This window comes from Canis lupus, chromosome 26, assembly GCF_011100685.1.
Source record: "Canis lupus familiaris isolate Mischka breed German Shepherd chromosome 26, alternate assembly UU_Cfam_GSD_1.0, whole genome shotgun sequence".
In the NCBI taxonomy this organism is placed as follows: Eukaryota; Metazoa; Chordata; class Mammalia; order Carnivora; family Canidae; genus Canis; species Canis lupus.
This window is the reverse complement of record NC_049247.1, coordinates 10,045,896-10,072,792: the sequence shown is the minus strand read 5'-3', so window position 1 is coordinate 10,072,792 and position 26,897 is coordinate 10,045,896. Positions and strand designations below refer to the sequence as shown.

The 26,897-nt window shown below is 41.4% G+C and overlaps 1 protein-coding gene and 1 non-coding gene across 3 annotated transcripts; one reads left to right on the top strand and one right to left on the bottom strand.

Moving 5' to 3' along the window:
* Positions 1-72: 72 nt before the first annotated feature.
* TRAFD1 (TRAF-type zinc finger domain containing 1) lies at positions 73-25,027 on the bottom strand. 2 transcript variants are annotated; one of them, XM_038575134.1, is made up of 12 exons: positions 24,884-25,026; positions 22,488-22,553; positions 18,607-18,742; positions 18,443-18,496; positions 15,070-15,475; positions 13,602-13,808; positions 5,870-5,946; positions 4,111-4,341; positions 2,736-2,856; positions 1,541-1,880; positions 1,239-1,311; positions 73-1,004 (listed from the first exon to the last, which is right to left on the bottom strand). In XM_038575134.1, exons 2-12 carry the CDS (start codon positions 22,532-22,534, stop codon positions 945-947), a joined length of 1,752 nt encoding a protein of 583 aa, XP_038431062.1. In that variant the 5' UTR covers positions 22,535-22,553; positions 24,884-25,026; the 3' UTR covers positions 73-944. The 2 variants fall into 2 exon arrangements, with proteins under 2 accessions (XP_038431062.1, XP_038431063.1); XM_038575135.1 differs by lacking the exon at positions 13,602-13,808 and having other exon boundaries at positions 24,884-25,027.
* Positions 21,807-21,881, top strand: TRNAK-UUU. Its single transcript has one exon. It is a non-coding gene; the product is annotated as a tRNA-Lys (tRNA).
* Positions 25,028-26,897: the final 1,870 nt, after the last annotated feature.

Here is a 26,897-nt window from a genome sequence, read left to right as displayed (position 1 = left end):
CTCCAGCCTGTTCTTTCTGCCTTCCCTGAGGTCTCCAGAGAGCGCAAAGGAGAAGGAACCACAAGACTCCGCTGAACTCCAAGTACAAACTTTATTTCTATTACAAGTATGTTAATAATAATAATAATAATAATAATAATAATGGTAGTAGTAGTAGTAAAATAAAAAGAGGGGATGGGGGCTCTGATACTTGGCTTTCAGAGCAAGCCATGGAGCTTAGGCCTCAGTCCTGATCTGGGCAGAGCTCAGTGTGGCCCTCGTGGCAACAGGGAGCCCCCAGCCTTCTCCATCAGAAGACAGTAAAGACAAAGGAGCTGTGCTCCCCACCAGAAACAGGAGGCAGTTATGCCAAATGCCAAAGAAGCAGATTAAAACAAAGCCACTAGTGCACTCACCTCTAGCTCAACTCATTTCCAAAGCCTTTTCCTAACATATATTGCAACTGGCCTGAACACTGTACCAGAGTGCCTCCATACATATTAGAGGCCCAAATTCTAGACTGGGGAGGGGCAGTACACAGGAGAGGTTACCTAAAAGTTCCCAAATTGAGGCCCCAGCAGGGAAGAGAATCACTACACTGGTGAGTACCAGGTTTCCAGAATTCTCTCTCCTCTTTCCACCAGGACTTCACAGCACCAAGAAGCAGTGGTAATAGTATGTCAAAAGATGGAACCCTGGTGGGCTGAGAGGTCATAACTTATATTTCTGTGCAGCCAAAAGGCAGCAGCTAAAGATGAAACATTTCTCAACAGCCTCCCTGCTAACCCTCCCCCCGAACCCTCAAACTCCCACAATCTCAAAAGACACAAAATGGCCATAACCTAGAAAAAGTTAAAATCTGTAAAACCTCCCCTGCCCATAGAGCCCAAGAGGTGGGGCCTGAACCACACAAGTGCTGCTCTGCAGAGAAGATGAAACCACTGTGCAGGTTCTCTGCAACGCCATTACTCCTCCTCTTCTTCCTCCTCTGCATCTCCAGCTCCCTGTTGCTTGGGGGGTTTTGCCTGTTAAACAAGAGAACAAATGAAGTAGAAAGGAGGAAGTGTAAAGCAGCCCTCCTTCTTTAGAACCCTAGAAATGTCAAACTTCTATGAAAACCTCATCCACTGCTCAATGCCCACCTCTTCTGACTCCAAGAACCATGCCAGCCCCACTCATTTCTGAGTCCTCATTGAGCATTACTGGCTGGATCCCCAATTACCTTTGCAGTTCTTTTTTTTTTTTTTTTTTTTTTTTACCTTTGCAGTTCTGTTGCGGTAGTTGGCTGTTGTGGAGGTGACCCGTGAGTTCCTGCCACCTTCATTCCTACCACTGAAATAAAAGAGAAGGATTGGAAACTAGTTCCTAAGATGTCTCTGAATAAAAGTCAGAAACAGCCAGAACCAGACAAAAGCAACTTTCCACCAGCAGACAAAATGAACAATGAAAAACCCACAGAAAGCAAAAGAACATATTGGAATCAGGTCACAATACAAGCAAAGTCCATATTCTGTTCTCCGGAGCTACTCCCAAGTACCACTCCTGGGTTACTGATTCTTACCTTACTCCGTATCTCCCTGAGGGCGCACGGGGGAAGGAGGGTACAAGGTTTTCTGGGTAGAGATTTCGCCCCGGATGAATCACTGGAACATGTCCGGTGACCATGGCCGCATTATGGCTGTTTCGATTGCGTCCCCGGCTATCCTGGCTGTCTAAGTTGTTGAGCTTCAGTATGCGAGGAGGGCTAGGCTGGCACCCAGGTCTGGGGCCTGATGTGGATGTTGACAGTCGGTTATAAGTAGCTGTCATATTATTAATGGGTCTGCTGGGGGGAAGAGGGTAGGTGGGCCCTTTAGCTGTTTCCTGCTTGATATCATCCATGTAACCAGAAGATAGGTCTCCTGAGAAGAGAAAAAAGAAAGCACCAGCTTTTGGGAAAAGCCTGCTCTTGCTATTGGTGCTGGATTTGGGGCAGGAATAATAGGATTCTGGGTAGAAGACAATTGCCTTACTGTTGAAACACACATCTCCAGGACAAGATTAGGAACACTTTGTTCACACTTACTACCTGAGTCCTCAAATACAGTCTCCTGAGTATTCAACAATGGTGTGCCAGCAAATCTCGAAAAATGATTTTCAATTGGCTTTGTAGTGGTTTGGTTTCAAAAACAGCTTAACTGCCACCTCATGAGGTTTGTAAATAATGTTACTAATAAATTTGAGTACCCTAAACCTAGTTCAACTAGAAGCAGGAACCCAGGGCAGACATAGTGAAGTGTGAAAATTATCTCCAAGTTATCCACTAACTGCACAGATAAGAGACCTGCATCTGAATAAGCACTGAGAAGCATATCTTGTGGCTGTCCCCAAAGCCATTACCCTATAAATACACTTAAGGAAGCTCAGTCTAGGGACGCCTGGGTGGCTCAGCGGTTTAGCGCCTGCCTTTAGGCCAGGGCGTGATCCTGGAGTCCCAGGATCGAGTCCCACATCGGGCTCCCTGCATTGAGCCTTCTTCTCCCTCTGTGTCTCTGTCTCTGTCTGTCTCTCTCATGAATAAATAAAATCTTTTAGAAAAAAAAAAGCTCAGTCTAACATGGGACCACAATTAGCCTCAAAAGAGTCCCCAATGTGATCCTACTGTGCCTAGTAATTCAGAATTCAGGTAACCCCCATGTTAAAGTAGCAGTTGAGAAGTGGTAAGCAGGCCTGAGCCAGCAGCAGACCTGTGGCCTTGGCTCAGCCCTGGCTAATACCCTGGTGTCTGACACGCCTCTTGGGCAGGTCTGGTGAGGTCTCTGGAGGCTGGAAATCCTGTCTAGGAATCCCCTCTGTCACATGGTTGTTTGCTGTGGCTGGGCGTTGGTCACACTGGTCCTAACAAGAAAAACCAGAATTAGTTCCTCAAGATTGAATCATTCCTATGATAACTGAGAGGGAGCAGCAAGAGGAAAGGAAGGAAGAACAGGCTGGGTAAACACATCTTAGTGGGGAAGGGAGGAGACAGACATGACTTTGACAACCACTGTGAGGAAGGGCCTGCGACTAAGAAGAAACACATATGGAATGGCACAATCATTCCCATTAGCACCTAAGGCACTGAAAGAAGCACTCTGACTCTGCCAGGATGAAGGGAAGGCTGGCCTTAAGAACCTGGAAAAGCATGTCAATACTTTGATCATAGAATATTTGCATGGTTACTTATTTCATAGTCTCCCCTCAGAGACAACAAGCAGTTACTGGGTCTACTGCTTGATCCAAAAGGAGAAATCCTTCTTACAGAAATGAAATGTGTGATGTTCTATCAAGAGCTATATAGGGTCAACTATTGAAATAACCCCAAACATACCTCCAGTATCAGCTCCTCATAACAAACAAGAAAATGTAGGCAGAAAATGTATTTTTTAGCAACAGATTGGAATCCTACACTACACAAAGGTGAAAAAGAGCTTCAGACTGTCCAGTCTAACTCCTTCACTGATAGATCTCTCCAGTGAGAGGACAGGACCTATCTAAGGTCAAACAGAAAGGTAAAGCCAGAACCAGACCTCCAGGTCTCCTGGAATGCCACCACAAATGCCACCACAACAGGAAGAATTTGCTTGGTCAAAAATAAAATGTTTATTAGTGACCTCAGGGAAACTCATCAAAATCCTTTTGGCACAGGGCATCTGGGTGGCTCAGTTGGTTAAAGCACTCGATTCTTATTTTAGCTCAGGTCATGATCTCAGGGTCATAAGATCCAGCCCTGCATCTGGCTCCACTGAGGGTGAAGCCTGCTTAAGATTCTCTCTCTGCCCCTCCTCTCCTGCCTCCCCCATGTGCTCTTCTACCCTCTAAAAAAATAAATAAATAAAAAGTAAATCCTTTTGCCAGGTCCTGGATGTCTGCTTAAATGGAGTCCTGTCTACTCGGTTCCTCACTTAATGACATTATGGTTTTAGTTGACAGAGATAAAGTCTGAAAGCCTAAGGTAGTGTACACCTCAGATAGTTCACAGAACAGGGCAAAAGCCAGGTCAGGTATGCATGCAACTTAAAAGCTAAAGAAATATTCTCACTTCTGAAAATTTTAGGTTCATTTGAAGGATCTGCATGGAGTGAAATGGACAGGTCCTCTAGGGATTCTTACCTGGTGATGGAACAGCACCTCCTCCTCCAGCTGTACTCCACAGAATTCACATGGAATGATGATACTATCCTTCACAGGGGGTGAACTGCTCAGGCCCATCAAAGAGTCTAACTGATTATTTGCAGCCTGTTGCAAAAACTTCTGGAAGATGACATCAGGGTCCTCCACCCCTCTGGGGGAAGTGCTGCCCATATTGAGTGAAGGTAAGGCACAGGAAGGATTACAGCTTGTCTGTCTCAAAAAAAAAAAAAAAAAAAAACCATGTTTAAAAAAAAAAAAAAAAGCAGGCATTAAGGAAAACACTACATTCCTAAAACACAGTCTAAAAGTCACAAAATGTTAATAATGCTTAATATTGGAGAGACTTAAAAAGGGTTAGTGCAAATGAAGATGGAACATTACTTTTATTTTAAACATTTTTGTGCTGTTTTAAAGTTTTTTTTACTATGTTCATGTGATTATTTTTTTTCTTTTAAAAAGTAATCCTACACCCAATGTGGGATGAAACTTATAACCCTGAGATCAAGAGTCACATGTTCTACCAACTAAGCCTGACAGGAGCCCTGTAATTATTCTTTTTAAACTGAGAAGAGTCAAGATTCTTCCCACAGTCATAAAGAGGCTGTTACGACTATAATGGGTTTTCTTATGCTACTCTCCCAAAACAAAAAGTAGACATATTCAAATACTGTAATTATTCCACTTATGGGGGGAATCTATGTTCCACCTAGAGCACAGGAAGTACTTAATAGTTACAGAAATGCTGGACGAGAGAGAGCAAAAGTGTTGAGGTAAAGAGTGGTTCCCTCCACCAGGTAATCCTCAAACACAAAGGTTATTCTCTAATCATTCCTAAATGGCTCAAGAACTTTTCAATCATTCAAAAAGCATGTGACAGCCTTTCATACACCAGGTATTGAGATTCCGTAGCTAGGAAAACACAGAACCTTCTCGAGGAACTCAGCAATTGGTGCAGATCAACAGGTAATCAGGACACCACACCATGACAGGCTAAAAGAGAAGTGGGCATACTTTCAAGAAGGACACAGGTGGGACCTCTGACCTTGACTTCAGAACATCCCTCAGGATGGTTTCCTAAAAGTCATGTCAGAACCAAGTCTACAAGTAAAGGGTCTGTGTTGTTGGGTGTATTGAGGAAGCAGGAGTAGGAAGCAGGATGGCCACACATCTTGCAGGCAGAAAAAAGAAGGCGCAAAAAAGATTCTTAACCTTTCCAGGGAACTACAAGGATTTCAGTATACCTCCAATAAATCAAAATTGTGACATGAAATGACACCAGATTAAGATGGCCAGTAGAAATGTATACTAGCCACCACAGTATGAGAGCAACCAGGCCTGCTAAAATGAACATTATTAGGCAGCCCGAGTGGCTCAGCGGTTTAGCACCGCCTTTGGCCCAGGGCATGATCCTGGGGTCCTGGGATCGAGTCCCATGTCAGGCTCCCTGCATGGAGCCTGCTTCTCCCTCTGCCTGTGCGTCTCTCTCTCTCTCTCTCTCTCTCTGTGTGTCTCTCACGAATAAATAAATAAAATCTTAAAAACATAAAAATAAAATGAACATTATTTTTCCAAAAGAGAACAAAGCTAAGGTCTCCTAACCTTAGGTCAGTTACACCATGGTAAGAAACACAGTTGCTACTCCTGCCACAGGTATATTAAATTAGTTTGCTCAAGATCTCATGTGGCCTACAACACCAACTATGGCCTGCACACATTCCTCAAATAACTCACAACACACCTGATGGTCAATCAGCAGTTCCTCTGGGTAGAGCTCCTCACAAAATTCACAAGGCAACATGGTCCGGTCAGCTGCACCTAAGTATCAGGCCACACAGTCAGACTCAATGACAAAAATGAACTTGATTCAACTTTTTATCCCCCGTGTGAAGTTATATATATAAATTTGACTTCTGAGGTGCCTGGGTGGCTCAGTCAGTGTCTGCCTTGGGCTTGGGTCATAATCCCAGGGTCCTAGAATCAAGCCCCTGTCAGGCTCTCTGCTTGGCAGGAGCCTGCTTCTCCCTCTCCCTCTGCCTCCTGCTCCCCCTACTTGTGCTGTCTCTCTGTCAAATAAATTAAATCTTTAAAAAAAAAAAAGTTTGACTTCCTATGACATTTCTTAGATGTAGCAATTTGTGAGGCTGTAAATCCTCCCAGAGGAACCATCTAAAAGACAAATCCTAGGGGGAAAAAGGTCCAGCATGGAAAAGGAGATTTACTTGCCACAATTTCCTGAATAAGAGTAAAGTAGCTGCTTACCCACTACTCTAATTAAGGAAGAATGTAAATGTGTACAAACCATAGGCACTAATCTAAAAGCTTCTGTGTATTATCTTTATCCTCAAGGAAAACTTAAAAGGAGATCCTACATTACCCTCATTTTATAGATCAAGAAGTTGAGGCTCACTTAGGACTGGTACACAGAAATCCTAAAAAAAAAAAATCTTTCCCAGTACAAAATACAAAAAAAGATGCTCAATAAAAGTTTATGAGTAAATAAATAAGAGTAGTTTTAAACCCAGGACTCCCCAAACACAACAGCATTAATAAGACTGCTGAATAACTGGAGGGTAAACAGGGATGCCTGGGTGGCTCAGTGGTTGAGCGTCTACTTTTCACTCAGTTCATGATCTTGGGGTCCTGGGATTGAGTCCTGCATCAGGCTCCCCATGGGGAGCATGCTTCTCCCTCTGCTGAGTCTCTGCCTCCCTTTCTGTGTCTCTCTCATGAATAAATGAAATCTTCAAACAAACAAAAAACAACTAGAAAGTAAACAATGAGAAGAGTTAAGAAAACTTGCCTGCCTAGGTCTTCAATCTGGGTAGAAGAAAAAATGTTTACCAACAGTTGCTAGCATTTGGCCTTTGCCCAGATGAGTCTAGAATCGATATTTGCTTTTACATAATTTTATACTTATAATGTTTAAAAGCCCAAGCCAATCAAAACTTCAATTAAAATTATCCTAGGGGGTACCTAAGTCATGCATGATCTCAGGGTCATGATATGGAGCCCCATGTCAGGCTCAACACTCAGCAGAGTCTGCTTAAGATTTTCTCTCTCTCTCTCTGCCCTCTCCTCCCTCCTTGCACTGTCTTAAATCTTTTAAAAATAAATAAAATATTAAAACAATTCACTCAATAGTATCCCTAGGCACCTGCCAGAAGCATATATAAATACTCTCATAACACATAAGAAAGTTTAATGTTATTTTATTTTATTTATTTTTTATTTATGATAGTCACAGAGAGAGAGAGAGAGAGAGAGAGGCAGAGACATAGGCAGAGGGAGAAGCTCCATGCACCAGGAGCCTGATGTGGGATTAGATCCCAGGTCTCCAGGATCACGCCCTGGGCCAAAGGCAGGCGCCAAACCGCTGCGCCACCCAGAGATCCCAAGTTTAATGTTAAAACACACACATAAGGGGGAATCCCTGGGTGGCTCAGTGGTTTAGCACCTGCCTTTGGCCCAGGGTGTGATCCTGGAGACCCGGGATTGAGTCCCATGTCGGGCTCCCTGCATGGAGCCTGCTTCTCCCCTCTGCCTGTGTCTCTGCCTCTCTATGTCTATCATGAATAAAAAATATATATACATTCTTCAAACACACACACACACACACACACACACACACACACACACACACGGGGCACCTGGGTGGCTCAGTCCATTTCATGTCTGACTCATGATTTTGCCTCACATCATGACCTCATGGGTCATGGGATCAAGCCCTGTGCTAGGCTCTGCACTCAACACAGAGTCTGCTTGGAAGTATCTCGCTCTTTCTCTGCCCCTCCCACTTGTATGCTCTCTAAAATAAAAAAAATTTTAATTAAAAAAAAAAAAAACAAAAAACCATACACATGCAGGAGGCAGTAAGCCACCATGACTGTCATCAGAAACAACATAGAGCAAAAGAGACTTTAGATACATTTTAGAACCATACTGAAAAATATTTAAAATGTTTAAAGAGATGTTTAAAAACGAAGTGGAATATGACTACCCCAGATATAAAAGTGTTTTGGGTTGTTTCTTTTTTTAAGATTTGAGAGAGAAAGTGCATATGTACACACATGAGTAGGAGCAGAGGGAGAGAATCTTTAAGCAGACTCTCCACTGAGCGCATGGAGCCCATCATTTAAAACATGATGAGGCAAATTGAAGAAAAAAAGAATCAAACAGAACTCAAATAGAATAGGGATGCCCGGGTGGCTCAGTGGTTGAGTGTCTACCTTCAGCTCAGGGCATGATCCTGGGGTCCTGGGATCAAGTCGCACATCAGGCTCCCCACAGGAAGCCTGCTTCTCCCTTTGCCTATGTCTCTGCCTCTGTGTCTTTCGTGAATAAATAAATTAAAAACCTTAGAAAAAAACCTCAAATACAATAAATGAAAACCATATAATCACTGAAATGGAAACCTCAACGGACATATTGAACAACAGATTAGAAAGCAAACATTTAAGGAATGCCTGGGTTGCTCAGTTGGTTAAGTGTCTGCCTTCAGCTGAGGTCATGATCTTAGGGTCCTGGGATCAAGCCCCACATAGGGCTCACTACTCTGTGGGAAGCCTGCTTCTCCCTCTCCCTGCTTCTCCCCCTGCTTGTGCTGTCAAATACATAAATAAAATCTTAAAAAAAAAGACATTTATAAAATTACCCAGAATGTACCACAGAAGACAAACAAAAAATTTAAGAAACATGGGAGATAGAGTAAAATCTAAAACATGTAGGGGCGCCTGGCTTACTCGGTTAAGCATTAGACTTTTGATTTGGGTTCAGGTCATGATCTCAGGATCATGAGATCAAGCCCTGTGTCAGGCTCAGTGCTCAGTGGGGAGCCTGCTTGAGATTCTCTCTACCTCTCCCTGTGCTCCCCCACCCCTTCCCTCTTGCATTTGCCTGCATGCTCTCTCCCCTCCCAAATAAATAAAATCTCTAAAAAACAAAGAAAAAGACTACGAAGAATAGAAGACAAGCAAAATAACCAAAGAAATAACATATCACAATTTTCCATGTAGATGAAAAATACTAAATTTACTAATCAGGAAGGCGAGCAAATCCCAAGAAATTTAAAGCCAGAGAAATCATCAGGAAACTGCAGAACCTCAAAGACAAAAAGATCTTAAAATCAGTCAGAGAGAAAAGACAAAGTACCTATAGAGAAATAACACTAACAGATGATTTCTCTATAGCCAACAAGAGAAGCCAAGAAATAGAATATCTTCAAAGAACTCAGGAAATATAATTGGCAATCTAGAACTGTGTGACAGAGAAGATAGAGAATTTATAATCCAGACACTTTCAACAGAATTTCCAAAGAATGTATCTTAAGAAGAAATTTATCCTAGAAGGAAGTTCTGAGAAATAAGGAAGAAAGGGTGAGCAAAGAAAATGGTTAACATGTAATAAACAAATACAATGTATATAAAACAAGAAATGACTGTATCTGGGGAACCTGGGTGGCTTAGGCAGTTAAGCATTTGCCTTCAGCCCAGGTCATGATCTCAGGGTCCTGGGATCGAGCCCCACATCAGGCTTCCTGCTTAGCAGGGAGTCTGCTTCTCTCTCTCTCTCTCTCTCCTTCTGTCCCTACCCATCACTCATTCTCTCTCTCAAATAAATAAAACCTTAAAAAAGAAAAAAATGTCTGTATCATGGTATTAAAAAGAAAACGAGAACACTAACAATACGTCAGTAGTTTTTAAGTTATAAAGGGATGATCCTAATTCTAAGGGTATTGTATTAATTGGGTTAAGTGTGACAAGGTTGATTTCAATCTTTGTTAAAGTAAATAAACATGTTGAAATTTACAGGGCAACCATCACAAGAACAGAGAATATAAATTCTAAACTAGGGACACCTGGGTGGCTAAGAGGTTGAGCATCTGCCTTTGGCATCCTGGAATTGAGTCCCTCATTGGGCTCCCCGCAGGGAGCCTGCTTCTCCCTCTGCCTAGGTCTCTGACTCTTTCTGTGTGTCTCATGAATAAATCCATTAAAATAAATTCCAAACTAGCAGAGAAGAAAAATGGAATGAAACAAACAAACAAAAGTCAATAAAACAATCTAAGGTATGATCAGGAAAGAAGAAAATAAAGACTGAACCCAGTCTTCACCTGTCACTACTATGCTACTGCATTTTACTTTCTTTAGCATCATAAAAGTCAAGCCTGAAAGGTTGATAAGGGGACTCACATTAAAAGATGATGCTCAGATTTTGGAAAATGCTTTTCTTTGGACTAGTGCATTTTCCTAAGAGAAAGCAGCAGCAACTATTAGGTAAAAAAACAGATCTAAGGTAATAAAGGGGAGAACCTGAATACCAACATCCCATAAAGAGTTGCCAAACTTAGAAATGGTTAAGAATCCAAAGCCAAACATTACATTGGCAAGCCCTGTTCTACTCCCCAAGATGCAGAAAGTCTAATAAAACCAGCTTTTAAACAATCTCATGTTACATATTCACATCCTTTGATGTACAAAGAATATAGGCTACCTGTTAGCTACTGGAGGTGGTAACCTCTGGGGAGAACCAGGAGACTTATCAGTGGGTGAGAAGGAGACTTATGCTTCCTTTTACACTTTTACAATCTTAAATCTTTAAAATAATTTTACTTTTTTCTTTAACAGATCTATTGGGATATAATTTTCATACCATGTAATTCACCTATTTAATTCATACACAATCATTTTTATTATAGATGCAAATCGTTTTTAAATATCCTCTACTCAAGGGGATGGAAAGTGCAGCTCAGGGGATATAATTAATAACACTGTAATACATTTATTGTGGTAAGCATTTCATAATGTATGGAATGGTTGCATCATTATGTTGTACACTTGAAACTAATTTCTCAACTACACTTCAATTAAAACAAATAAACAAATGGGCACCTGGGTGGCTCAGTAGTTGAAAATTTGTAATCCCAGAGTCCTGGATCCAGTCCCACATCGGGCTCCCTGCAGGGAGCCTGCTTCTCCCTATGTCTCTGCCTCTCTCTGTCTCTCATGAATAAATAAATAAAATCTTTTAAAAAATAAAAAACACGATGTGAAGAATGATACTACCCAGGATCACTCTCTGAGCCAAAGGCAGGTGCTCAAACACTGAGCCACCCAGGCATCCCTACCCTATTATTTTTGGAATTATTATTCACATAGTGGTATGAAGAAAACTTATAGCTGACAGCTGCTTAAGTTTAGGTCCCCAAACCCTCTTAACAACTCCAACACTTAATATATGTATGACATGCATCCCTCAAATATACTGTTCTCCAAACAAAAGACTCAAAGGGGTGGTTCACTGAACACAATCCAACTTTTACTCTTAAAAACTTAGTTTTAGGGATCCCTGGGTGGCGCAGCGGTTTGGCGCCTGCCTTTGGCCCAGGGCGCGATCCTGGAGACCCGGGATCGAATCCCACATCAGGCTCCCGGTGCATGGAGCCTGCTTCTCCCTCTGCCTGTGTCTCTGCCTCTCTCTCTCTCTGTGACTATCATAAATAAAAAAAAAAAAAAAATTTTTTTTTAAAACTTAGTTTTAATCCATGAGTCCAATAGTCCAATAATACTAAAAAAAAAATAATAATAAAAAAACCAAAACCAAAACCAAAACCAAAACACCAAGCCACAATTGTTTTTATCTATTGCTTTTTTTAGTAATTCCTATACCCAACGTGAGGCTCAAACTCTTGACCCCAAGATCAAGAGTCACAGAGACTAAGCCAGCCAGGCACTCCAGAATTCTTTTTAAATGAGAGCAGGGAGGGGAGCAAAGTTCTTTATAGAATAACTAATGTAGGGTATCCCTGGGTGGCTCAGTGGTTTGGCACCTGCCTTTGGCCCAGGGTGCGATCCTGGAGCCCCAGGATCGAGTCCCACGTCACGTCAGGCTCCCGGCATGGAGCCTGCCCCCCGCCCCCCCCTCTCTCTGTGTCTATCATAAATAAAAATAAATAATCTTAAAAAAAATAATAACCTGTAGAACAAAGGATATAAACAGGGATCCCTGGGTGGCGCAGCTGTTTGGCGCCTGCCTTTGGCCCAGGGTGCGATCCTGGAGACCCGGGATCGAATCCCACGTCGGGCTTCCAGTGCATGGAGCCTGCTTCTCCCTCTGCCTGTATCTCTGCCTCTCTCTCTCTCTCTCTCTCTCTGTGTGTGACTATCATAAATTTAAAAAAAAAAAAAAATTAAAAGAAAAAGAAAAAAAAAACAGAAAAATCACCAATGTACAATCACCAGTTATATCTAACTCAAGCAAGAAACAGTAGTGAATACAAAAAACTGCTAAATAAAAGATTCCATAAATGTCTCATTCCCTCACAACCTCAAAATAACATCTGCATCTAGTTATTATAAAAGGAAAAACTACTCATATAATGGAGGTATTTAATAGATCTCATTTTAATAAGATAAACTGAAATCCTGAGAAGGACACAGCATCGCCAATGTGGGAATTCTGCCAAAAGTGCATGACTTGAGTCTAACCAAGGGAAAACAATCAGACAATTCCAAGTTGAGAAAGAAATATTCTGCAAAACAACTATTCTAGACTCTTCAAAAAGTATCCATGTACTACAAGAAAAAAAGGGTGGTGGTGGAGGGACCTAAATTAACCTTAAAAAAACTAAATACAATGTGTAATCTTGGATTTTGTAAATAAAATAAGCTCCAAATGATATATTATGTTTAAGTAGGGAACTTTTGTTAAATTTCCTAAGAGTAATTAATATGCATATTGTGTTTACATAGAATACCCTTGTTCTTTTTTAAAAAATATTTTATTAATTTATTCACGAGAGATAGAGACATAGATACAGGCAGAGGGAGAAGCGGGCTCCCTGTGGGGTCCTGATGTGGGACTCGATCCCAGGACCCCAGGATCACACCCTGAGCCAAAGGCAGATGCTCAACTACTGAGCCACCCAGGCGCCGAGAATACCCTTGTTCTTAAGATAAATGCTAAAGTAAGAATAAAATGTTATGCCTGCAATTTATTCTCAAATGGTTCAGGGATAGACATAAAAATATATAAGTGGAAAATACTAAAATTGGCAAATATAAATAAGGAGTATATAGACATTCACTGTACTATTTTTTTTACCCTCAGTGCTTTTTTTTTGTATTTTTGATTACTTTTTTCATTTAAATTCAATTAACATATAATGTATTATTAGCTTCAGAGGTAGAGTTCAGTGATTCACCAGTCTTATATAATACCCAGTGTTCTTCATCACATCATGTGCCCTCCTTATGTCCATCACCCATCCCCCCAACCCACTCCCCCCGTAAGCATCCCCCAGTTTTCTATGATTAAAAGTCTTCTAAGGTTTTTTAATAATAAAAAGTTGGGAAAAAGCAAAAAAAAAAAGGCAAATCTTATCTCATGAAAAATTCTTGATTTTCTATAAATTATATAGATATGAGTTAAAAAACCTGTAGAGACAGGGGCTAGTGCAGAATAAACAAACCTACCCTTCATGTCATTCAGAGCACTGGAACCTTCAAAGGACTGCTCTGCACCACATACAGCCCTCCAGAAGTCCTGCTCTGCCACACTGCGGGCCTGCCCTTCATTTTGCAGACTTAGGGCCAACATGAAGTCCAAGTTTGCACTGTCTTCACCACCCTCTTTTGAGGCTTGTCGGGTTCTATTCTTTTCCTGTCTTTCTTGTTCTTCCACTGGAAGAAAAAAAAATAATAACCAGTATTCAAGATATAGTAGTGGGATGCCTGGGTGGTGCAGTTAAGCATCTTTTTTTTTTTTTTTTTAAGATTTTATTTATTTATTCATGAGACACACACAGAGAAGCAGAGACACAGGCAGAGGGAAAAGTAGGTTCCATACAGGAAGCTCGATGTGGGATTTGATCCCGAGACTTTGGGGATCACACCCTGAGCCAAAGGCAGATGCTCAACCGCTGAGCCACCCAGGCATCCCAAGCATCTGACTCTTTTTTTTTTTTTTTTTAATTTTATTTATTTATTTATGATAGTCACACAGAGAGAGAGAGAGAGAGAGAGGCAGAGACACAGGCAGAGGGAGAAGCAGGCTCCATGCACCGGGAGCCCGACGTGGGACTCGATCCCGGGTCTCCAGGATCGCGCCCTGGGCCAAAGGCAGGCGCCAAACCGCTGCGCCACCCAGGGATCCCCTGACTCTTGATTTCGGCTCAGATCCTCATCTCAGGGTCATGAGACTGAGCCCTGCGTTCAGGCTCTGCACTCAGTGTGGAGTCTGCTTGAGATTTCTCTCTCTCCCCCTCTGCCTGTCCCATTCACTCGCATTCACGTTCTAAAATAAATAAACCTTAAAAAAAAAAAAAATAGAGATGTTGCTACCTTACTCAAGTCCATGCCTAGCAAATATCCAAGGTTTAAAGGCATCTGTGCAGGAATAAAATAGGCCTAGTCTTCCTGTTCTCACAGGGCTCCAAATATTAATTCTGCTGTGATAAAAGGTTCATTATTCTAGTTTTTATTAATACCCAAAATTATTGAGCTATTATATGAGACAAGCACTGTGCTACTAAACATTTTTCATAGATTTCTACACTATAACAGAATGGTGTGAAGCATGAAGTCTGACTGCCTGAATTCAATTCCCAGCTATACCACTTATCTACCCTCAGAAGAATGCCTGTGAAGACTAAATCATTTGATATATATAAAGCCCTTTACAAATGCCTGAAGCATATGCTGGGCATACTCGGTAAATATTAGCTATTAACAGGACTGTCACTGTCATCGTCATCATCCATGCTAGCTATAATCCAATAGCAAAAAGGTTCTATTATTTCCAATCTAGAGTAAAGTTAGGTATTCTTTCTAATGTTATCCAACCACAGTCAGGTTTCTACAATTAAGATCTATTTGCCCCCAAAACTGTTATCATTTGCCAAGATTTTGATACCATTCGTTTTCTAATCCAAACACAACTCACATAGATTATTCTGAATTGGAAACTGGGCTGTCATGTTCCTTTGGTTGGTAGTCCTACTATGGAAAAGGTCTGATTCAAAGGCTCTCATGGGTCTTCGGGGAATCCTCATAGGTGGGTCCAGAGCCTCAATTTGCCTGAGGAGCTGGGATGCAATCCAGATTCCATCTTGACCCCAGGACTCATCATATGCATTAGGAGGCACGGCAACCTCATCTTTCTTTTCCTCCCCAAATCTCCCACAAACTTCAGGATGAGTTTTCAGATCTTTCACCAGGACATTGCGCCCACAACTGCCACAAAGCTCCGTCCGGGCACCACAGTAATCTTCATGGTCCTTCAATTTGAGAACAGAAAGTTCCAAATCACAGTGCTGGCAAAGGGCAAGCCGTAGAGGACATTCAGTCTCCTGCAACACAGTAATGAGGCAGTTAGTATGCCAATCCAAAAGAAGCTATGTTTTAATGCAGAGAAAAGAAAGTCAAAAATATTTCTTTAATATTCTCTTCCAACCCTAGCTTTGTCTGCCATGCCTTCTTCCTATGCATTTAAGAGTCACAGCTTCCCTCTTGGTCTCTGTCACCAGGGTCTACAGAGAGAAATTCTTTTTTTTTTTTTTTTTAAGATTTAATTTATTTATTCTTGAGAGACAGAGAGAGAGAGAGAGAGAGAGAGACAGGCAGAGACACAGGAAGAGGAAGGAGCAGGCTCCATGCAAGGAGCCTGACGTGGGACTCGATCCTGGGACTCCAGGTTCATAGCCTGGGCTGAAGGCAGGCGCTAAACCGCTGAGCCACCCGAGCTGCCCAACAGAGAGAAATTCTTAGAAGGAATCTACTCAGCCACCCTATCATCATTTTGTGCACACATTACAAAGTAACCCAAAACTAGCCAGAAAAGCCCAAGAGCAAATAGCAGAAGCACAGCAATTCAGGTATGTTTGTCAAAGCTCTACCAGCCCAATTTCCCTTTACTACTCCTATCTGTTTTAAGCATCTAGTAATGAAGAAAAGAGGCTGTCCTTTAGAAAGACACAGATTTTTCTAATCTGCACATTTGTATATAGCACTGGCTTTAAAATGATCAAATAAACCATGAATTACCAGTGAAGATGACCCAAAGAATGTAAATACTCAGCAGATGAAGGACAGAACTTTTTTTTACAAAACTGATTTTGAAATTGTAATTAAAACATCAAAAAATTAAAAAGACATAAAGGCATATGTTACCCTGATAGGCACATTCCAAACTTGAGAACTTAAACTCAGAACTTCAGTGTAACATCATTTCAAAAGTTTAGGTATTTTACAACCACTGTGCCAAAGAGCAAACATTTCTTTTCATACAAACTAAACCCAAGTCCTATTCTAAATGCTACTTTAAACATTTTTAGCATTGTTTTGTGCATGCATGAAATACCTCTTGTAAAAAGCACAAGAAAATGATTAAAGAAGGCCTAGGAACAGGAATAGAAGAGAGACAATTTTTACATATACACTTCTGCAACTTTAAAATTATGTACCGGGGATCCCTGGGTGGCGCAGCGGTTTAGCGCCTGCCTTCAGCCCAGGGCGTGATCCTGGAGTCCCAGGATTGAGTCCCACATCAGGCTCCTTGCATGGAGGCTGCTTCTCCCTCTGCCTGTCTGCCTATCTCTCTCTCCCCCTCTATCATGAATAAATAAAATCTTTAAAAAATAATAAATAGGGACGCCTGGGTGGCTCAGCGGTTTAGTGCCTGCCTTTGGCCCAGGGTGTGATCTTGGGAGTCCCAAGGTCAAGTCCCACATCGAGCTCCCTGCATGGAGCCTGCTTCTTCCTCTGCCTGTGTTTCTGCCTCTCTCTGTGTGTGTCTCTCATGAATAAATAAATAAAATAAAATAAATAAATAAAATTATATACCATGTAGCTGTAACACTAATTCAGAAAGGTCTTTTTTGAAAAAAAAAAAAAAAAGAATTAGAAAAATGCCACTGATTTAAAGCTATTCGACAGCCAAAAAAAAAAAAAAAGAGTTACTCAACAGCCAAGAGCAAAAATTGCCGGCACATACCAGATAATACAGTATCTTGTTAACAGTCCTAAAAAGTGCTAGTAACTCATCAAAACACCAAATAAAGTTTTGTTTTTTTTTTGAGAATTAAAAAGCTCTTTAATCTCTGGTCTACAACCATCTTGGTTTAATTTGCAGTAATGTTAGGATATACTTTGTGCTTGTACCTTTATAATAATTGATGTATTATAATGTTACTCCTCAAAATAGTTGGAGGGGAGAAGATGGAAGCCAGGACAATTGTCTGGAGGTTGTTTTATGCAGCAAGTAAAAATTAGAGCCAGAGAAATACTCATTACTGTTAATGTGACCTCAATCATAACCCCCCTTTGTTGGTGAAGCCTAGTAAAACATAGGTTGAATACTCAGAAAAAATAATAAGAGTGCCAAAGTATTTCTAAGATGTTTAAATATGTGCTGTGGAATTAGGAATGGTTATTGTTTTCTTCTTATATTTTTCAATTTTTCTACAATGAATATGAATTATTTTTTTATATTATAAATTATCTTTTTAGGTACATAAAATGAAATGCACAATTTTAAGTGCTTACCTTGATCAATTTTTACATATACACACTGTGTGACCAACTAAATAGTTGGGATTCTTTTTTTAACTGGTGAATTAATATGCTCATTCACAAAAACAATGTTCACTTAACTATGGCCAGTTTTATCTCAATTAGGGACTAAATGATACTGTTCTCACCAAATACAGTCTTAGAAACTTCTTTGGGTGTAAACACCATGTTAGGGGATCCCTGGGTGGCTCAGCGGTTTGGCGCCTGCCTTTGGCCCAGGGTGTGATCCTGGAGCCCCAGGATCGAGTCCCGCATCGGGCTCCCGGCATGGAGCCTGCTTCTCCCTCTGCCTGTTTCTCTGCCTCTCTTTCTCTCTGTGTGTCTATCATGAATAAATAAAATCTTTTAAAAAAATAAAATAAAATAAAAATAAACGCCATGTTACCCGAACGATTAAGGAAGTCAAAAGGAAATTACAAGATATTAGGCAAGCTCCGTGTTAAAGAGATTATACTACACTGGCAAGTCCAGGCTTGGTTTAGCACTCACTGAGGTTGCCAATAGCTAAACCCCAACAGAAACGACAGACTCAGTTCCAAAGAGAAAGGCTCTGAGGCCTGAGCATGTGGCGCAATAGCCATATAGCTGAATCTGACAGCAAAAAGTCAAAGCCTTAAATAGGCTTTAAGAGACAATGTTCGTGGAGCTGATAGAGAAATAAGACTCAATCAGATTACTACTCTGCATGTGGTTCAGTAATACTGGCCCATGGTGACTCATGCTCTTCATGGTACAAGGAAACTAACCTCATGCTTCTTTAACTGCCTCTTCTCCAACTTCTTATTACATTTGCAGGTCACCTATGGTAAGAAGTGACAATCAGTAAACTGGCTTTGTGACAACATGACCACTTGCTATCGCAAAATAGCAAGTATAATATTTATGAACATTTGAGTACTTGGTAGTTCACCTGACAATGTTCTGTAGCCATGTGACTCTCCATGTCAGATTTAGGAAATGGTTCCTTGCAGACAGGACACATACCAATGTTCCTTTGACAGTGGATCTCATGGATGGTAAAATTAAACACAGGAATCTCTTTTTTGCTACAGAAACAGATCAAAGGGAAAGGCAAGCATTAGTGACTAAACTATGCACAGTGGTATTACATGAAAATCAGGCCAGACTAAAAAATGTTTAAATATTAAGAGAGTGGTGAGGCGCCTGGGTGGCTCAGTTTGTTAAGTGTCTGCCTTCAGCTCAGATCACGATTCCAGGACCCTGGGATTGAGCCCTATATATCAGGCTCCCTGCTAGGCAGGGAGACTGATACTCCCTCTCCCTCTGTCTGCTGCTACCCCTGCTTGCACGCTCTCTGTCAAATAAATTAAATCTTTATTTATAAATAAAAAATGGCTACGTTAAATGTACACCAACAAAATGAAAGTAGAGCTGTATCATGATTATACATCATACATGCACAAATGCCACAAAAAGCTGTCTAATAATTACTGCTTAGGGTGCTGAGATTCATAATTTTTAAAATAATTTTCTTTTAACAGTAAGAATCAAGAAAATAGGTCTATAATTTTTATTTTACAGGGCTATTCAAAATAACTTATTGACACAGAAACGTTCTATATCCCCAAGGCTACTAAAATTTTAGTATTAGACCAAAAAATATTGAGGACCACATAATCATAACATAAAGCAACAAGAATCAAATGTAGCTATTAGGGTATGACCTTTAGGGTATGAGTATTTACTAGGATACATTTTCACCTCTTGGGAAACTTTGAAAGAGATATTTGCAACAATTACATGTAACATTCGTCTGCTGGTTTTATTTTCTTTTTAAACTTAGCAGCCAAGAGAGTCCCATAAAACATTCCAACCAGACAAAATACCAATATACTTGCTTCCTACCTACCGATAAAATCAAGATGTTTTAAATGAGATGAGAGCACACAATTCTGTACCTAGATAAAACTGCTAAAAGCCCCAAGGAGGAACTAGAAAGTTAAAGATGAAATTTCATTTTAGATAGAAATGACTGAAAGGCAAGCCAAAGCTTCCAGAAAAATTCTCAGTAGCCTTCTAAATGCTAAACACACAAGCCAGAAATCAGTTCTTGAATACATGCAAAAATAAAAAGTTGAAGTTTGGGTGGGGGAGGGTATTGTTTTTAGTAATCTCTATAACCCACACTGGGCTTGATTTGAACTCACTGAGCCAGCCATGCACCCCTGTAAGTTGAAGCCTTCTAACACTGAAGCTCCTGTTCCCCAGAACCACACTCTACCCCAACAGAAGAGAGAGAACTTCCAAGAACATCTTCAATCATAACAAACTATTTTTACAGGCCCAGTGGATATAATGGCTGCTCATTATTTTAACTTAAGAAAAAAATTTTTTTTTTAAGTAGGCTTCATGCCCAATGTAGGGCTTGAACTCACAACCCTGAGATCAAGAGTTGCATACTCTGACTGAGCCAGCCAGGTGCCTCTAAACTTTTTAAATGTATTATTTTATTTTTAGTAAATTCTATGCCCAACTCAATCAGGCTGGCACCCTGGCAGGTCACATTTTGAAGATTACCTTAACTTTTCTTAGGGAACAATAGAAATATGACTCTAAAAACAAAAATTTTAAACCTGGAATTTAAACATGGTTTCTTAGATGGGAAGTTTGTGCTGGCTTAGTCACCCTTCTGTGCTAATCTTCTTCCTTTAAATAAATTGCTGTGGCTTTGAATAACCCTGTTTTCATTAGCTTTCCATTAACTTATTTTTTTTAACCCCCTTAGCATAGTTATTTATATGTTGTCCCAGCCTTGAGATTCCTTCAAATTGAACCGATAAGAGTATTTTAACTGATGTCACTGCCAATATGTCTTTCTTACACAATCACAGTGTTTTCTTGTGATTATTTCCATCAGTGATTATTCTGTATCAGTAACAGTACATATAAAACACAAAGCTAAAATGGTTTTTAAATTGGCAGAAAGTTGGAGCACCTGGGTGGGTGGCTCAGTTCCATCAGAGGCTGCCTTTGGGTTGGGTCATGATTCCAGAGTCTTGGAATCAAGCCCCATGTTGGGCTCCCTGCTCAGTGGGGAGACTGCTTCTCCCTTTCCCCTCTGTTCGTGCTCTCTCTCCCCCAAATAAATAAAATCTTAAAAAAAAAAAAAAATGGGGGCAGCCAGGTGGCTCAGTGGTTTAGTGCTGCCTTCAGCCCAGGGCCTGATCCTGGAGACCTGGATCAAGTCCCAAGTCGGACTTCCTGCATGGAACCTGTTTCTCCCTCTGCCTGTGTCTCTGTCTCTCTCTCTGTGTCTCTCATGAATAAATAAATAAAATCTTAAAAAAAAAAGGGGGGGGGCAAAAAGTGATAGTGGCATAATAGGAAAAAAATACCCTACAAGGCAGGATACTCTCTTAGAAATAAAATCTTAATTCTGTTCAGGGAAAGAATATAGCAACCAGCAGTTGCTCTGATTACATACTAATTCTGCTGAAAGATTGAGCGAAAAAAAAAAAAAAAAAAGACAATAAAAAATAAAAATTGTTATCTGGCTTGAATTTTATACCAATCTGAGTCAAATTATTTTCCTTCTTCAACATCTCTTCTCTTCTACCACAATTTGGTAAGTTAAACATAGTACATAAACACAGTTCCGTTTTGCTTTCTTCTTTAGCTTTCTGTAAGAGCACTTACGTATCATTAAAATACCAGAGTCTTAGGAAATTATTAACTACACTCCTAAGTTTCATTTCAGCTAGAAAGAGTTGCCCTTTCTTGTCACTCACGTGGGTTAAACACACCAAAATAGGAAGCTTAACATCTAAGACTACACTCAGTCTTCACAAACAATTCTGGAATCATGAAGTGATAATGATTAAGCTGGACTGCCAGACGACTTTCACTTTTTTTTTTTTTTAATTTAAAGCAGTGGACCATTACTGAAGCAAAATGTTTTTATAAAACAGCTGAGTGGCTCCGGTTGAACTACTCTCACTGCTAGATGTAGAGCCTACCTCACTAAACTTGCTCCCAATCATCTCCAAGAGAGCCACACAGGGAAATCTTTATAACACGTTTTGGAAAAAACTCATCTAATCCAAACATTGTATATTTTTTGTATTTTTTTAAAAAAATGTATGATGAGGGGTGCCTGGCTGGCTCAGTTGGTAGAGCATGGGACTTTTGATCTCAGGGTTGTGAGTTCAAGCCCCATGCTGCACATGGTGCCTACTTAAAAAAAAAATTTTAAGAATAAAAAAAAAATTTAAAAAAATTAAAATGTATTATTTTTCAGAGAGACAAAAAAAAAAAATCCATTTATACATTAGGAAAGTGAGGCTCGGGCAGCCCTGGTGGCTTAGAGGTTTAGCACCACCTTCAGCCCAGGGTGTGATCCTGGAGACCCAGGATTGAGTCCTGCACTGGGCTCCTTGCATTGGAGCCTGCTTCTCCCTCTGCCTGTGTCTCTGCCTCTCTCTGTCTCTCATGAAAAAAGAATAGAGAAAGTAGAGAAAAGAAAAGAAAAGAAAAAAGAGAAACTGAGGCTCTAAAACAGTGGGATGACTGTCCAAGTCATTAACTAAAGGTAGGTACCAGAGTTCCAGACTGCCAGCTCCACCTCATCACTCTACTCATTTCGCTATGCTACCTGAACCTACCATTTTATTACATTACTAAAATAGTTATATGAAATTGTGAAAAAGGCTTTAGTCCCATATTATTTCTACATGATATATGGTTCCAATTTTAACCTACCAATAAATAAACCAATCCTTAACAGAAACTAGTTTGTTCTCATTCCAACATTTCTTAGATTTAATTTCTCACCAATTGTCACACAGTTGAGTGTCCTGGTCATCTAAAAATTCAGCCATCTTTAGTTCTTCCTGAAAACTACAAAGGAAGAAGTGTAAACTTTCAATTACATTTCTGCTTTTAGGATGACATGCAGAACATAAAAACAAAAAACAAGTACACAGAAAATGTTACCAAACTAGTACATTAAATCAGTTTAATACCCAGTACACTTAGATTTTACTTTGTTTTCATTTTAAAATGACTTGCAAAAGCACAAAAAAATCCTGTATAACCACCCAATACATCATAAATAACCACAGTAAAATGATCAAATGCAGGAAACTAACACTAATACAATGTTAATAACTAATCTATAAATCATATTCATGAATCATCTAATTCATTTTCTCTGATTCAAGACCTAAACCAAGGTCACATATCACATATAGTTACTCCTCCTTAATCTTTTTCTCTCTCCTTAATCTTTGATTTAGGATACTTCCTCAGTTTTTCTTCATCTTTCAAAATCTTAAGTGTAGAATGTCCTTCAGTTTAAGTGTTCAACGTCTTCTCATGATGAATATATTTTTTGGCAAGAATACCACAGAACTGATGTTGTGCTCATCTCAGTGCACTATATCAGAAAGCACATGATGTCAACAGTTTTATTATTACAGATGATGTTAACTTTGATCCTTAGTTGAGAGTGTCTGCCAGGTCTGTGCACTGTAAAGTTTTTCCTTAGTTTTAAACAAGATGTCAGTTGCAGAGTAAAATGCCGGCCATTTTGTTACCACTATTTACTTTAGGTTACTCTTTTCCATGACACAAAAATGGTCTTAAATACTGCCCCAAAAGGGCTCTTTGATGGTTTTGACATTGCCGAATGAACTCACTTTTCAAAGCACATACTCATTCAACAGGTCGACTGAGACCCTGTGTGCCACACTGGCACTAAGAATACTTCATAAATTAAAGAAATATAGTGTCTAACAGATTAATGACAGAGCAAAATAAGCAAATTAATAGATAATACCTCACTGTGAGTATTTTGATGGAAAAGTACAGACAAATGGAGATGAAGGGAATCTACTTTAGATAAGGGCGATGAGAGAATGTTGTGGGAAGATGACATTTAAACTAAGACCTGAAGTGCAAAGAGGAAGAAAAGAGGATTGGAGTGGGGGGAAAACCAAATCCCGTAGAGGGCCTAAAATGTAATGAAAGAGAAAGTAAAGGTACATCTGGAAAAGCATAATGAAAAAGGTGAGTGATTCAAGAAGGCCTAATCATGCAGTGCAGAAAAGATAACGGATTATAGTCCAAGCGCAATGGTAAACAACGGAAAGCTTTTAAATTAGGGAGTTACATGACTCAAGATAACCGCTCCCGTACGAAATGTAAACTAAGGGGAAGGAAGTAGCGACCTATGAAATTAAATCACGTTCCCCAAACGGAGAAACCCAGATCCTTTTCTCAGGGCCGTCTGCTTCTAGGTGTGCTCTAGAAACTAAACCAAGTCGAGAGCCTCGGATGAGGGCAGTGCCCTCTGGCGGCAGGGGGGCTGGGAGTGGGCCCCTCGAGGGTCGAGCTGGGTGGATCCGCCACGCTGCAGTAACGGGGTTTTAACCTTTCTGGGCCTCGAATTCTTCAGGCAGACAACCGACAATACTTCAAAGGGCCGCTGTACGGAGCAAGCGAGCGAGCGCAAGGACGTGCCCTGGTGCTGCAAGACTTCACCCTTAGAAGGAGCCCCTCTGAGGGATCTGGGGCGCCGCTGCCCCCTCGGGTCCCGGCGCAGACGGCAGTTTCCAACCGCCACCCCCCCGCCGGGGAGTTCGGCGATGGGGGGGGTGGTGCGGAGAGGGCACCAGCTTCGCAATTAGCAGCAGTCTGGCTGCTAAGCGCTTTGCACGGACCCTCTCCTCCAGACCGCAACCCTACGAGGTGAAAGCCATTATTATCCCATTCTGGAGAGGCAGTTAGGCGCCTCACAGCTGGTCGGAGTGGGGACTCGAACACCGGTCCGTGGCCTGAGCCCTCACTGGGCCGGCACGACCCCCCCCGCCCCCCGCCCCCCGCCCCCTACACCGCAAGCCGGCGGCTTGCGGCCCTGCCCTGCCCTGCCGGGGGCGCGGTGCCCACAGCGGCGCTCCGGACGACGCCCACTTCCCCGACACCCTGGCCAAGGCTGCGAAGGGGCGGCGCCGCCCGGGGCTGCCGAGGCTCGGGTTCCCTGAGGAGAAAGTGTGGCCTCCCGGTGGCCTGAGGAGACGCCGCGGCGTGGCCGTCTTTCTCCCGGCGGCTGCGACCCCCCCGGGGCCCACAGCCCCCTCGCCCACACACCCCGCCCTCGGGATGCCGGCCTCCTCCCGAGCCCGAAGCCGCAGCGGGGGTCCCCGAGCGCGGGTCGCGGCCACACTCACCCGGGACGATAGCAAGGACTTGCAGCCGACCCCGCTAGCCGCACACACAGAGACTCCTCACGCAGCCCCCGCGCCGAACAACGGCCCCCCAGAGCCGCCTCCCCACTTCCGACCGTCGAGGAGGAGCGCGCCCATTGGCCAGGGGCGACCCCATCTATCAGCCCATTGGATGGCACCGCTGTCGCTCCCGGGGCCCCGCCTCCTGCGTGCTGATTGGCTCCTCAGAGCTTCACGGGCGTGAATCCCTGGAAGTCTCGGCCCCTGCACATCTGGGTTGGGCAACGGGGCTCTGAGCTGTGGGCCCGGTTCTCAGGTCTCAGCAGCTGTCCCTGACATACGCTAGTAATATTTGCGTGAATAATACTGCACAAACATTACTAATATGCCTAATATATTAAGATAATTAATAGCATTTGTTCTCTTGTCATGAGCTATTAATACTTATTAGTCATTCTTGTTGCTATTATAATGCTCTCATGCAAGACCTCTGCAAGGCTCTATCCATATTTGAGCACTTTGCTTTTTGTAGTGGAAGATTGAGCACCTGAGACGTAGGTTTGACCCCTATTTTCTCCACAGATGCCTGTATGGACTCTCTGAAACCCTCTTCCCGCATGAATAAAAAAATAGAATTAAACATTTAAATATAACCAAGAATATACTACCTACAATGCAGAAATTTAAAATCATGATTTTTATTGCAGATTTTTATTGCAGAATGTTCATGATATAGCGCCCAGGCAGGAAAAGTAGATTACAAAGCATTATTTATTTGTAACAGACTAAAATATTTCAATAGGCAGCATATTCTGTGGGATTCCAAAGATATAAAGTTCAAAAACAGGCAAAATTAATGTAAGGTGAGAGAAGTCAGAATAAGAGTTCCATCTGGAGGGTATGGACTGCAGGGGAATATGAAAAAGATTTCCAAGTCCTGGAAATGTTCTAGATCTCAATCAGCAAAGTGGTAAACACAGATGTATTGGTAAATAGCCACTAAGCTGTACACTTAAGATGTAAACACTTTACACTGTCCATTAAAAACAGTATACCACTCAATATTATTCTGCACTTTTGTTGGTGATACTACATAATCTTAGAGATCTATCCATTATTAACACATCTCTATCTACAGCAGCTTCATTCTTTTTTGATAGTTACTCCATTGTATGGGCAGACCATAATTTATTCAACTAGTTCTCTACTGATAGACATGTTGGCTATGAAGTGTTATTTTTGATTATAGCATAAGCAATACGTGAAATCTAGAACTACTTCAGAGCCAACCTCATTGCTTTTCTTAGCAAATGTATAGAGTGTACCTTATCTAACAGGACCCAAATAAGATTCTAGAGCTTCAATGGCAAACAGGATGAATTCCTGCCTTCCCAGAGCTTACCACGGAGACAGGCCCAATGACAATAATTGTGATACATGCTACAACACCATAAAGAATATATCTACCAACAAAAAATTGTATATATTTGTAAAGCAATATATATGTATATATAAATAATCTGAATAAATAAATTTTAAAAAGAATAGATCTAGTTGTTGTCATAGGTTCCTGGCACAGAGCATCAAAAAACTGGAATTTGGGGGTGCCTGGGTGGCTCAGATGGTTAGGTGTCTACCTTTGGCTCAGGTCATGATCCTGGAGTCCTGGGATCGAGTCCGAGTCCCTGCTTGTTGGGGAGCCCGCTTCTCCCTCTCCCACTGACTGCTGCTCCCTCTACTTGTGCTCTGAGCTTTCTTTCTGTTAAATAAATAAATAAAATCTTTAAAACAAAACAAAACAAAAATAAAAACAAAACCGGAATTTTTAAAAAAGATTTTATTTATTTATTCATGAGAGAGACACACACACACACACACACACACAGAGAGAGAGAGAGAGAGAGAGAGAGAGGCAGAGAGAGGGAAAAGCAGGCTTCATGCAGGGAGCTGGATGCAGGACTCGATCCCAGGACTCCAGGATCATGCCCTGGGCCTAAAGGTCTCGAGGCTTAACCGT

Coding starts and splice junctions, on each gene's coding strand:
- TRAFD1 (XM_038575134.1), bottom strand. CDS start 22,534: ATGGCTGAATTTTTAGATGACCAGGACACTCAACTGTGTGACAATTG. Junction 18,743..22,487: donor ACTCAACTGTGTGACAATTG/GTGAGAAATTAA, acceptor CTGTTTCTGTAG/CAAAAAAGAGATTCCTGTGT. Junction 4,342..5,869: donor AACTGCTGATTGACCATCAG/GTGTGTTGTGAG, acceptor TTTTTGAGACAG/ACAAGCTGTAATCCTTCCTG.